Consider the following 13,659-nt stretch of genomic DNA (forward strand, 5'->3'; position numbering starts at 1 on the left):
TTGCAGGATAATACGGTACTTGAACGAACATAATAGTAGCAGTTGTAACCGCAGCAGCTAGAGGGCGGTGATAGTGAGAAGGACGCCAATCCAATGGAAGAACGGAAAAAAATAGTGTTGTACTGTTATGGCGGGCTAGTATTGTGCTGTGTTCGGTACTGTAAAGAGTATTGTACTGTATTCTTGCCCGCCTCTTTTATATGCAAATAAGTTGATAAAATAAACACTAAGCCCTACAGCAGATATCTGCATGCTCCGACTAAAGAATGAGATTTGATGAAACTGCATGGTCGTTTCTGTACCAGGGCCAAAGTGCCAGTACGCCAATACCAAGTGCCACTACGGAATGGTATGCCAATACGGAATGGTAGATAGACACCAGATTATACCTGAAGCCACATGACCGCTTGGTGCGGGCCCGGCGAAGCGAATACAAAGTTTAAACAAAGCACGTTAGAGATCCTTTTATTTCCAGAGTTTACGTAATACACGAAGGTGAGACACAGGACATCAGTCTTTAGACCTCATTAAAATTTGTAGCACAGTACATAATGAGGGTGTGATACATGTTCATACAACACTTCGACAAATACGTCTCCTTGACTTTTGACAAAAATCACAAAAACACACAAGCAAGTCCTTCGTAATGTAACACACAAAGCTAACCCGTATCCACATGAACGCACGCGCGCGTTTATGAATGGAAACTCCTTTGTGGGCACGAAAGAATGAGTGAATGCAGAAATCGCAGAGCACTAAACAATTAGGCCTCACCACCGTTCAATGACCCAGATTGGAATGCAGTTGAAAATCCAGTCTCGTATGAAGTAATGTCAACAGACCTCGCAATTTCGCTCAGCATTGCAAGCCTTTACCAGTCGCGAGGACCACCTCATTATAACAAGAGCATACCCATGTACACCGCTCAGAATGAACAGGATCCAGTAGAGCCCTCGCACGCACAGAAACTTACATTTCGCTTCGTCCACCAGCCAAGACTACAGCCATACCCGAATATTCAGATCAACGAATGCTCCAAAACCAGACCAACCATTCAAGAATAGGAACTTTCCATCGTAGTAGGAAGATACCCCCAGAAGTCCATGCTACGAATGAGAGTCAAGCAAATGACGTCACCTACCACAGGATCGTCAATACAAGAAGGAAATCCGTGTCCTTCCATGTACCACGAAAAGTATCGCGAAATCAATCAGGACAATAGGCCATATAGCGCAAACTCCGAAGCACGAAACAAAGCTCCGCAGGAACGCAAGCACAAATGCCTTCTAGAGGAACCACAGACCACCACCACCCCACCCCCAAAGTGGAAACTCTTTATGCGCGGTAGATTGTGTGTCATGTACGAATAGCCCATGATAATGTGACATGTCGTCATGTACAGCCACACCCCGCAGCTGTTGCTTGCTGCGTCGATTCCATGACAGCTCCGTTGAATGCCCAAGAGCGGTCACCTTCCAGGATTGATTGATCAGGATTCAGATGCAATGGATAGAGGTCGTTGCGCTGTTTAAACACCACGTTGTCCGAGGCGAACAGTCTATGGCGTCGTCCAGTCAGTATTGCTGCCGTAAACTGAAAAATTACCATTAATTTGTTACCCGTCGGGATAGGGTAGTATCCCCCAATCAGCCGTGGATGCAACCCAATTTCAAAACATGGAAATAAACACGAAATAAGAGTGTCATGCACAGTACACTTTCGCAAACACTTTAACCGGAAACGTCTGCGAGCCAAAGAAAAAGTGGGTAACATGTACCCCATTCATGCTTCTCTAACATTTGTTAACATTAACAGGTACCGCGTCCTTTTTCGCAAACCCGAACCGAGAAAAAACGATCCGTTCGATGTACAAAGTTTCAATCAACGGGTTCCGTGTCGTGTTATCACCCGCTACAGCTCTCATTGACGTTTTGGCTCTATAGTCCTTATAATGAAAACCGACTAATGGCATTCACGCAATTAATTACAAACAAAAAATAGTTTGAGCATCCTCACACCACGCTAACCAGTCCGTGTTTATGGTATGCGAGGAAGCATTTTGTTTAAAATTTGGCTCATTTTTGTAAACACTGCATATACAAAGACACAACGGTTGACTTCTGGCAGCACTTCTGGGCTCTAGTAAACGCAGTATTTCAAACGTTTTGCTGCATGCAAAGCTAGGGGGCGTGACGCATACAACGCACCGTATTTGCGATCCTTCATTCTAGACTTTTCGTGACGTTTTCCTTGCATTTTATAGAATGTACTGTAGCACAACAGTCACCGCAGCACGCTATCGTAAAGGTATAAAAGATTGCGACTTGAAAAATATAGTTTTAATAAGATATCTTTATACCTCATGCGTCAGTGCTTTCTCCGGCATTCTCGACGGCTGAATGGGACCACCAGGCACATCTCCATCCCTGATGTACAAAGGAAAACCGGCGGTTACAAAAAGTCATTTTTGTGCAAACCACAAAAACACTCAACGGTCATATTGTTGAAAATGCAAACAAGTCATAAGATAATATTCCCACCAATATACGACTACACTATTTTCTCCGACCTTCGAGGAAACATTAAAGAGGCTCTCCACCTGATGTCCTACCTGCAGATGGGTCATAACAAGGAACCTTGGGTATCCTTCTAGTTTCTGAAGTGTAGGTCAGGAACGTGACTGAAAACGCACAAAGGAAACAATGCTTTTAATAAATGTTACGGAACGCAGCACAAATGACACAAGCAGATCTAAGAAACTTGTTGTCGCCGTCGTCCCGTGACGAGCCCCCGGATTTTCATCATTATTATTATTGTTGTTGTTGTTGTTGTTATTATTATTACTATGATGAACTATATTATCACTACTGTGCGCCGCCATTAGAGGTGTCCGAGAACAGCAGCAGCAGCAGCAGCCTTGGTAAATACAGGCGCGCCCCGTAACGTATTTCATTTCCCACAGCACATCACACATCACTTTGGAAAAGGTAAGAACGTGGATTACTACAGAGTTCAAGGCACGCTACTTTACGCTAATTTAGATAATCACATTAAGCTACAGGACAAATCACATATGTCATAGGATCACCTAACCATCGTGTGCTCTAATGCAGTGCCACTCGAGCTATCAGCCAACTTCAGTAGCCTCCACAAGTACAGGACGACCATGTACCACCTTTCACTTACCACAGCATATGACGTATCACCTTCAAAGAAAAATAAATTTGTGTACTTCAAAATACAACGTGCATTGCACTAGGAAGTTAAATCAGGAATAACTCACCAATGTGATAGGCAGACTTCACCATATTGTGCTCTAGTGTACTACAGCTGGAGGTCTCCGAGAGCCCAAGCAGCCATCGCAAGCACAGTGGGGACCTGGTACCATCCATGATTTGCCACAGCGCATGACATGTCAACTTTGGAAGAACAAGAAGTTGTTTTACCTCAGCACTCAAGGTACATTCCATTAGAGTCAAATTAAGCTACAGAACAAATGACCAATGGGATAGGCAGACTTCACCATATTGTGCTCTACTGCACTACAGCTGGAGGTGTCCGAGAACCTCAGCCGCCTTTGCCAGCCATAGTGGGGTCCTGATATCATCTATCATTTCCCACCGCATATGACATATCACCTTGGAAGAACAAGACCTTGATTTACATCAGCATTCAAGTCACACTCCATTAGAGAGTCAAATTAGGCAACAGAACAAATGACCAATGTGATAGGCAGACTTCACCATCTTGTGCTCTAGGTGTCCGAGAACCTCAGCAGCCTTTGCAAGCACAATGGGGGCCTGGTACCATCTATCATTTCCCACAGCATATGACATATCACCTTGGAAGAACAACAACTTGGTTTACCTCAGCATTCAAGGCACACTCCATTAGAGAGTCAAATCAGTCTACAGAACAAATGACCAATGTGATAGGCAGACTTCACCATGTTGTGCTCTAGTGTACAACAGCTTGCTGGTGGTGTCCGAGAACCCCAGCAGCCTTCGCAAGCACAGTGGGGACCTGGTACCATCTGTCATTTCTCACAGCATATGGCACATCACCTTGGAAGAACGAGAACTTAGTTTACCTCAGCATGCAGGGCACACTCTGTTAGCGAGTCAAATTAGGTTACAAAACAAATGACCGGTGTCATAGGCAGACTTCACCATGTTCTGTTCTACTGCACTACAGCTGGAGGTGTCCGAGAACCTCAGAAGCCTAAGCCAGCACAGAGGGGGCCTGGTACCATCTGGCATTTCATACAGCATATGACATATCACCTTGGAAGAACAAGATCTTGATTTACATCAGCATTCAAGGCACACTCCATTATAGAGTCATATCAGGCTACAGAACAAATGACCAATGTGAAAGGCAGACTTCACCATGTTGCGCTCTATTGCACTACAGCTGGGGGTGTCCGAGAACCTAAGCCGCCTTTGCCAGCATAGTAGGGGCCTGGTACCATCTATCATTTCCCACAGCATATGACATATCACCTCGGAAGAAAAGAACTTGGTTTACATCAGCATTCAAGGCACACTCCATTAGAGAGTCAAATTAGGCTACAGAACAAATGACCAATGTGATAGGCAGACTTCACCATGTTCTGCTCTAGTGCACTACAGCTGGAGGTGTCCGAGAACCTCAGCCGCCTTTGCAGGCACAATGGGGGCCTGGTACCATCTGTCATTTCGCACAGCATATGACATATCACCTTGGAAGAACAAGACCTTGATTTACATCAGCATTCAAGGCACACTCCATTATAGAGTCATATCAGGCTACAGAACAAATGACCAATGTGAAAGGCAGACGTCACCATGTTGTGCTCTATTGCACTACAGCTGGAGGTGTCGGAGAACCTCAGCCGCCTTTGCTAGCATAGTAGGGGCCTGGTACCATCTATCATTTCCCACAGCATATGACATATCACCTTGGAAGAACAAGACCTTGATTTACATCAGGATCCAAGGCACACTCCACTAGAAAGTCAAATTAGGCTACAGAACAAATGACCAATGTGATAGGCAGACTTCACCATGTTGTGCACTAGTGTACTACAGCTAGCTGGTGGTGTCCGAGAACCTCAGCAGCCTTTGCCAGCACAGTGGGGGCCTGGTACCACCTATCATTTCCCACAGCACATGACATATCACCTCGGAAGAACAAGAACTTGGTTTACCTCAGCATTCAAGGCACACTCCATTAGAGAGTCAAATTAGGCTATAGAACAAATGACCAATGTGATAGGCAGACTTCACCATGTTGTGCTCTAGTGTACTACAGCTTGCTGGCGGTGTGCGAGTACCCCAGCAGCCTACGCAAGCAGAGTGGGGACCTGGTACCATCTGTCATTTCGCACAGCATATGACATATCACCTTGGAAGAACAAGACCTTGATTTACATCAGCATTCAAGGCACACTCCATTATAGAGTCATATCAGGCTACAGAACAAATGACCAATGTGAAAGGCAGACGTCACCATGTTGTGCTCTAGTGCACTACAGCTGGAGGTGTCGGAGAACCTCAGCCGCCTTTGCAGGCACAATGGGGGCCTGGTACCATCTGTCATTTCGCACAGCATATGACATATCACCTTGGAAGAACAAGACCTTGATTTACATCAGGATCCAAGGCACACTCCACTAGAAAGTCAAATTAGGCTACAGAACAAATGACCAATGTGATAGGCAGACTTCACCATGTTGTGCACTAGTGTACTACAGCTAGCTGGTGGTGTCCGAGAACCTCAGCAGCCTTTGCCAGCACAGTGGGGGCCTGGTACCACCTATCATTTCCCACAGCACATGACATATCACCTCGGAAGAACAAGAACTTGGTTTACCTCAGCATTCAAGGCACACTCCATTAGAGAGTCAAATTAGGCTATAGAACAAATGACCAATGTGATAGGCAGACTTCACCATGTTGTGCTCTAGTGTACTACAGCTTGCTGGCGGTGTGCGAGTACCCCAGCAGCCTACGCAAGCAGAGTGGGGACCTGGTACCATCTGTCATTTCGCACAGCATATGACATATCACCTTGGAAGAACAAGACCTTGATTTACATCAGCATTCAAGGCACACTCCATTATAGAGTCATATCAGGCTACAGAACAAATGACCAATGTGAAAGGCAGACGTCACCATGTTGTGCTCTAGTGCACTACAGCTGGAGGTGTCCGAGAACCTCAGCCGCCTTTGCAGGCACAATGGGGGCCTGGTACCATCTGTCATTTCGCACAGCATATGACATATCACCTTGGAAGAACAAGACCTTGATTTACATCAGCATTCAAGGCACACTCCATTATAGAGTCATATCAGGCTACAGAACAAATGACCAATGTGAAAGGCAGACGTCACCATGTTGTGCTCTATTGCACTACAGCTGGAGGTGTCCGAGAACCTCAGCCGCCTTTGCTAGCATAGTAGGGGCCTGGTTTACGTCTATCATTTCCCTACAGCATATGACATATCACCTTGGAAGAACAAGACCTTGATTTACATCAGCATTCAAGGCACACTCCATTAGAGAGTCAAATTATGCTATAGAACAAATGACCAATGTGATAGGCAGACTTCACCATGTTGTGCTCTAGTGTACTACAGCTTGCTGGCGGTGTGCGAGTACCCCAGCAGCCTACGCAAGCAGAGTGGGGACCTGGTACCATCTGTCATTTCGCACAGCATATGACATATCACCTTGGAAGAACAAGACCTTGATTTACATCAGCATTCAAGGCACACTCCATTATAGAGTCATATCAGGCTACAGAACAAATGACCAATGTGAAAGGCAGACGTCACCATGTTGTGCTCTATTGCACTACAGCTGGAGGTGTCCGAGAACCTCAGCCGCCTTTGCTAGCATAGTAGGGGCCTGGTTTACGTCTATCATTTCCCTACAGCATATGACATATCACCTTGGAAGAACAAGACCTTGATTTACATCAGCATTCAAGGCACACTCCATTAGAGAGTCAAATTATGCTATAGAACAAATGACCAATGTGATAGGCAGACTTCACCATGTTGTGCTCTAGTGTACTACAGCTTGCTGGCGGTGTGCGAGTACCCCAGCAGCCTACGCAAGCAGAGTGGGGACCTGGTACCATCTGTCATTTCGCACAGCATATGACATATCACCTTGGAAGAACAAGACCTTGATTTACATCAGCATTCAAGGCACACTCCATTATAGAGTCATATCAGGCTACAGAACAAATGACCAATGTGAAAGGCAGACGTCACCATGTTGTGCTCTATTGCACTACAGCTGGAGGTGTCCGAGAACCTCAGCCGCCTTTGCTAGCATAGTAGGGGCCTGGTTTACCTCTATCATTTCCCTACAGCATATGACATATCACCTTGGAAGAACAAGACCTTGATTTACATCAGCATTCAAGGCACACTCCATTATAGAGTCATATCAGGCTACAGAACAAATGACCAATGTGAAAGGCAGACGTCACCATGTTGTGCTCTATTGCACTACAGCTGGAGGTGTCCGAGAACCTCAGCCGCCTTTGCTAGCATAGTAGGGGCCTGGTTTACCTCTATCATTTCCCTACAGCATATGACATATCACCTTGGAAGAACAAGACCTTGATTTACATCAGCATTCAAGGCACACTCCATTAAAGAGTCAAATTATGCTATAGAACAAATGACCAATGTGATAGGCAGACTTCACCATGTTGTGCTCTAGTGTACTACAGCTTGCTGGCGGTGTGCGAGTACCCCAGCAGCCTACGCAAGCAGAGTGGGGACCTGGTACCATCTGTCATTTCGCACAGCATATGACATATCACCTTGGAAGAACAAGACCTTGATTTACCTCAGCATGCAGGGCACACTCTGTTAGCGAGACAAATTAGGTTACAAAACAAATGACCGGTGTCATAGGCAGACTTCACCATGTTCTGTTCTACTGCACTACACCTGGAGGTGTCCGAGAACCTCAGCAGCCTTTGCCAGCACAGTGGGGGCCTGGTACCATCTATCATTTCCCACAGCATATGACATATCACCTTGGAAGAACAAGACCTTGATTTACATCAGGATCCAAGGCACACTCCACTAGAAAGTCAAATTAGGCTACAGAACAAATGACCAATGTGATAGGCAGACTTCACCATGTTGTGCACTAGTGTACTACAGCTAGCTGGAGGTGTCCGAGAACCTCAGCAGCCTTTGCCAGCACAGTGGGGGCCTGGTACCTACCTATCATTTCTCACAGCATATGGCATATCAGCTTGGAAGAACAAGAACTTAGTTTACCTCAGCATGCAGGGCACACTCTGTTAGCGAGACAAATTAGGTTACAAAACAAATGACCGGTGTCATAGGCAGACTTCACCATGTTCTGTTCTACTGCACTACACCTGGAGGTGTCCGAGAACCTCAGCAGCCTTTGCCAGCACAGTGGGGGCCTGGTACCATCTATCATTTCTCACATCATATGACATATAACCTTGGAAGAACAAGAACTTGGTTTACATCAGCATTCAAGGCACACTCCATTAGAGAGTCAAATTAGGCTATAGAACAAATGACCAATGTGATAGGCAGACTTCACCTTGTTGTGCTCTAGTGCACTACAGCTGGAGGTGTCCGAGAACCTCAGCCGCCTTTGCAAGCACAGTGGGGGCCTGGTACCATCTATCATTTCCCACAGCATATGACATATAACCTAAGAACAACGAAAACATGGTTTACCTCAGCATGCAGGGCACACTCTGTTAGCGAGTCAAATTAGGTTACAAAACAAATGACCGGTGTCATAGGCAGACTTCACCATGTTCTGTTCTACTGCACTGCACCTGGAGGTGTCCATGAACCTCAGCAGCCTTTGCCAGCACAGTGGGGGCATGGTACCACCTATCATTTCCCACATCATATGACATATAACCTTGGAAGGACAAGAACTTGGTTTACCTCAGCATTCAAGGCACACTCCATTAGAGAGTCAAATTAGGCTATAGAACAAATGACCAATGTGATAGGCAGACTTCACCATGTTGTGTTCTAGTGTACTACAGCTTGCTGGCGGTGTGCGAGAACCCCAGCAGCCTACGCAAGCACAGTGGGGACCTGGTACCATCTACCATTTCTCACAGCATATGGCATATCACCTTGGAAGAACAAGAACTTAGTTTACCTTAGCATGCAGAGCACACTCTGTTAGCGAGACAAATTAGGTTACAAAACAAATGACCGGTGTCATAGGCAGACTTCACCATGTTCTGTTCTACTGCACTACACCTGGAGGTGTCCGAGAACCTCAGCAGCCTTTGCCAGCACAGTGGGGGCCTGGTACCATCTGTCATTTCCCACAGCATATGACATATCACCTTGGAAGAACAAGAACTTAGTTTACCTCAGCATGCAGGGCACACTCTGTTCGCGAGTCAAATTAGGTTACAGAACAAATGACCGGTGTCATAGGCAGACTTCACCATGTTCTGTTCTACTGCACTACAGCTGGAGGTGTCCGAGAACCTCAGTAGCATTTGCCAGCACAGTGGGGGCCGGGTACCATCTGTCATTTTCCACAGCATATGACATATCACCTTGGAAGAACAAGACCTTGATTTACGTCAGCATTCAAGGCACACTCCATTAGAGAGTCAAATTAGGCTACAGATCAAATGACGAATGTGATAGGCAGACTTCACCTTGTTGTGCTCTAGTGCACTACAGCTGGAGGTGTCCGAGAACTTCAGCCGCCTTTGCAAGCACAGTGGGGGCCTGGTACCATCTATCATTTCCCACAGCATATGACATATAACCTAAGAACAACGAAAACATGGTTTACCTCAGCATGCAGGGCACACTCTGTTAGCGAGTCAAATTAGGTTACAAAACAAATGACCGGTGTCATAGGCAGACTTCACCATGTTCTGTTCTACTGCACTGCACCTGGAGGTGTCCATGAACCTCAGCAGCCTTTGCCAGCACAGTGGGGGCATGGTACCATCTGTCATTTCCCACAGCATATGACATACCACCTTGGAAGAACAAGACCTTGATTTACATCAGCGTTCAAGGCACACTCCATTAGAGAGTCATATCAGGCTACAGAACAAATGACCAAAGTCAAAGGCACACCTCACCATGTTGTGCTCTAGGTGTGCTAGAACCTCAGCAGCCTTTGCAAGCACAATGGGGGCTTGGTACCATCTATCATTTCCCACAGCACATGACATATCACCTTCGAAGAACAACAACTTGGTTTACCTCAGCATTCAAGGCACACTCCATTAGATAGTCAAATCAGGCTACAGAACAAGTGACCAATGTGATAGGCAGACTTCACCATGTTGTGCTCTAGTGTACTACAGCTTGCTGGTGGTGTCCGAGAACCCCAGCAGCGTTCGCAAGCACAGTGGGGACCTGGTACCATCTATCATTTCTCACAGCATATGGCATATCACCTTGGAAGAACAAGAACTTAGTTTACCTCAGCATGCAGGGCACACTCTGTTAGCGAGTCAAATTAGGTTACAGAACAAATGACCGGTGTCATAGGCAGACTTCACCATGTTCTGTTCTACTGCGCTACAGCTGGAGGTGTCCGAGAACCTCAGCAGCCTTTGCCAGCACAGTGGGGGCCGGGTACCATCTGTCATTTTCCACAGCATATGACATATCACCTTGAAGAACAAGACCTTGATTTACATCAGCATTCAAGGCACACTCCATTAGAGAGTCAAATTAGGCTACAGATCAAATGACGAATGTGATAGGCAGACTTCACCTTGTTGTGCTCTAGTGCACTACAGCTGGAGGTGTCCTAGAACCTCAGCCGCCTTTGCAGGCACAGTGGGGGCCTGGTACCATCTATCATTTCCCACAGCATATGACATATAACCTAAGAACAACGAAAACATGGTTTACCTCAGCATGCAGGGCACACTCTGTTAGCGAGTCAAATTAGGTTACAAAACAAATGACCGGTGTCATAGGCAGACTTCACCATGTTCTGTTCTACTGCACTACACCTGGAGGTGTCCAGGAACCTCAGCAGCCTTTGCCAGCACAGTGGGGGCATGGTACCATCTGTCATTTCCCACAGCATATGACATACCACCTTGGAAGAACAAGACCTTGATTTACATCAGCATTCAAGGCACACTCCATTAGAGTCATATCAGGCTACAGAACAAATGACCAAAGTGAAAGGCACACTTCACCATGTTGTGCTCTAGGTGTCCTAGAACCTCAGCAGCCTTTGCAAGCACAATGGGGGCTTGGTACCATCTATCATTTCCCACAGCACATGACATATCACCTTCGAAGAACAACAACTTGGTTTACCTCAGCATTCAAGGCACACTCCATTAGATAGTCAAATCAGGCTACAGAACAAGTGACCAATGTGATAGGCAGACTTCACCATGTTGTGCTCTAGTGTATTACAGCTTGCTGGTGGTGTCCGAGAACCCCAGCAGCCTTCGCAAGCACAGTGGGGACCTGGTACCATCTATCATTTCTCACAGCATATGGCATATCACCTTAGAAGAACAAGAACTTAGTTTACCTCAGCATGCAGGGCACACTCTGTTAGCGAGTCAAATTAGGGTACAGAACAAATGACCGGTGTCATAGGCAGACTTCACCATGTTCTGTTCTACTGCACTACAGCTGGAGGTGTAGGAGAACCTCAGCAGCCTTTGCCAGCACAGTGGGGCCTGGTACCATCTGTCATTTCCCACAGCATATGACATATCACCTTGGAAGAACAAACCTTGATTTACATCAGCATTCAAGGGACACTCCATTAGAGAGTCATATCAGGCTACAGAACAAATGACCAATGTGAAAGGCAGACTTCACCATGTTGTGATCTATTGCACTACAGCTGGAGGTGTCCGAGAACCTCAGCCGCCTTTGCCAGCATAGTGGGGGCCTGGAACAATCTATCATTTCCCACAGCGTACGACATATCACCTCGGAAGAACAAGAACTTGGTTTACCTCAGCATTCAAGAAACACTCCATTATAGAGTCAAATTAGGTTACAGAACAAATGACCAATGTGATAGGGAGACTTCACCATGTTGTGCTCTAGGTGTCCGAGAACCTCAGCAGCCTTTGCCAGCACCAATGGGGGCCTGGTACCATCTATCATTTCCCACCGCATATGACATATAACCTAGGAAGAACAACAACTTGGTTTACGTTAGCATCTAAGGCACACTCCATTAGAGAGTCAAATTAGGCTACAGAACAAATGACCAATGTGATAGGCAGACTTCCCCATGTTGCGCTCTAGTGCACTACAGCTGGAGGTGTCCGAGAACCTCAGCAGCCTTTGTCAGCACAGTGGGGGCCTGGTACCATCTATCATTTCCCACAGCATATGACATGTCACCTCGGAAGAACAACAACTTGGTTTACCTCAACATTCAAGGTACACTCCATTAGAGAGTCAAATCAGGCTACAGAACAAATGATCGATGTGATTGGCAGACTTCACCATGTTATGCTCTAGTGTACTACAGCTTGCTGGTGGTGTCCGAGAACCCCAGCAGCCTTCGCAAGCACAGTGGGGACCTGGTACCATCTATCATTTCTCACAGCATATGGCATATCACCTTGGAAGAACAAGACCTTGATTTACATCAGCATTCAAGGCACACTCCATTAGAGAGTCAAATTAGGCTACAGAACAGATGACGAATGTGATAGGCAGACTTCACCATGTTGTGCTGTAGTGCACTACAGCTGGAAGTGTCCGAGAACCTCAGCCGCCTTTGCCAGCATAGTGGGGTCCTGGTACCATCTATCATTTCCCACAGCATATCACATATCACCTTGGGAGAACAAGACCTTGATTTACATCAGCATTCAAGGCACACTCCATTAGAGAGTCAAATTAGGCTACAGAACAAATGACCAATGTGATAGGCAGGCTCCAGGTTGCGCTCTAGTGCACTACAGCTGGAGGTGTCCGAGAACCTCAGCAGCCTTTGCCAGCACAGTGGGGGCCTGGTACCATCTATCATTTCCCATAGCATATGGCATGTCACCTTGGATGAACAAGAAATTTATGTACTTCAGTATGCAATACTCATTCCAATAGAGAGTCAAACTAACAAATCACGAATGTGACAGGCAGACCTCACCATATCGAGCTGAAGGTGTCGGAGACCTGGAGCAGCCTTGTGAAGTACAGGAGGCGTTTGTAGCATCTTTCATTTCCCACATGTACACTATCACCTTGAATGAACAAGAACTTGGTTTACATCAGAATTCATGGCACATTGCACGAGATAGCTAGCGCTGTGGGGTCCGAGAACTGGTGCAGGCTTAGGAAGTACATTTGTGCGCTCCACCAACTCTGTACAGGCACAACAGAAACAACAGTTTGACACGCTGTGTGCTGCACAGAAAGACAGAACTAGGCCAGAAAAAGTGATCCAAGTGTACACGTGAAGCCAGAAGAAGAGCTGCCCCTTGACTTCAAAACTTGCGTTATACAGAAGCCTAAAGCGAGAAGGACATTTTAGCATCCCTGAGTCCCCACAAGAGGCTGCACATCCCCGGACAGGTACAAGAAAAGTAACAGTCTTCGTTGTTTTGGTGCTGCACTGAAGAATACATCGTTTTCCAGCCAGCCTCACACCCAGCGCTTTTGCAGCCTC

The 13,659-nt window shown here is 46.3% G+C and overlaps 1 protein-coding gene across 2 annotated transcripts; it reads right to left on the reverse strand.

Moving 5' to 3' along the window:
• Window positions 1-448: 448 nt before the first annotated feature.
• LOC135366268 (uncharacterized) lies at window positions 449-4,051 on the reverse strand. 2 transcript variants are annotated; one of them, XR_010414125.1, is made up of 5 exons: window positions 3,284-4,051; window positions 3,187-3,206; window positions 2,612-2,680; window positions 2,360-2,426; window positions 449-1,593 (listed from the first exon to the last, which is right to left on the reverse strand). XR_010414125.1 is itself a non-coding variant. In XM_064598943.1 (5 exons), the coding sequence occupies exons 1-4, from the start codon at window positions 3,605-3,607 to the stop codon at window positions 2,368-2,370; spliced, it is 348 nt and encodes a 115-aa protein (XP_064455013.1). In that variant the 5' UTR covers window positions 3,608-4,051; the 3' UTR covers window positions 449-1,593; window positions 2,360-2,367. The 2 variants fall into 2 exon arrangements, 1 of the variants encoding a protein (XP_064455013.1); XM_064598943.1 differs by lacking the exon at window positions 3,187-3,206 and having other exon boundaries at window positions 3,284-3,419; window positions 3,524-4,051.
• Window positions 4,052-13,659: the final 9,608 nt, after the last annotated feature.

This window comes from Ornithodoros turicata, chromosome 8 (assembly GCF_037126465.1).
Source record: "Ornithodoros turicata isolate Travis chromosome 8, ASM3712646v1, whole genome shotgun sequence".
NCBI lineage: Eukaryota > Metazoa > Arthropoda > Arachnida > Ixodida > Argasidae > Ornithodoros > Ornithodoros turicata.

Bases quoted from the DNA above. Each gene is read 5' to 3' on its own strand.
- LOC135366268 (XM_064598943.1), bottom strand. From the start codon at position 3,607: ATGATATCAGGACCCCACTATGGCTGGCAAAGGCGGCTGAGGTTCTCG. The intron at 3,420-3,523 runs GTGAAGTCTGCC...GTTCTTCCAAAG, and splicing joins GTGCAGTAGAGCACAATATG to TTGACATGTCATGCGCTGTG. The intron at 2,427-2,611 runs GTAGGACATCAG...TTTGTACATCAG, and splicing joins TTGTTATGACCCATCTGCAG to GGATGGAGATGTGCCTGGTG.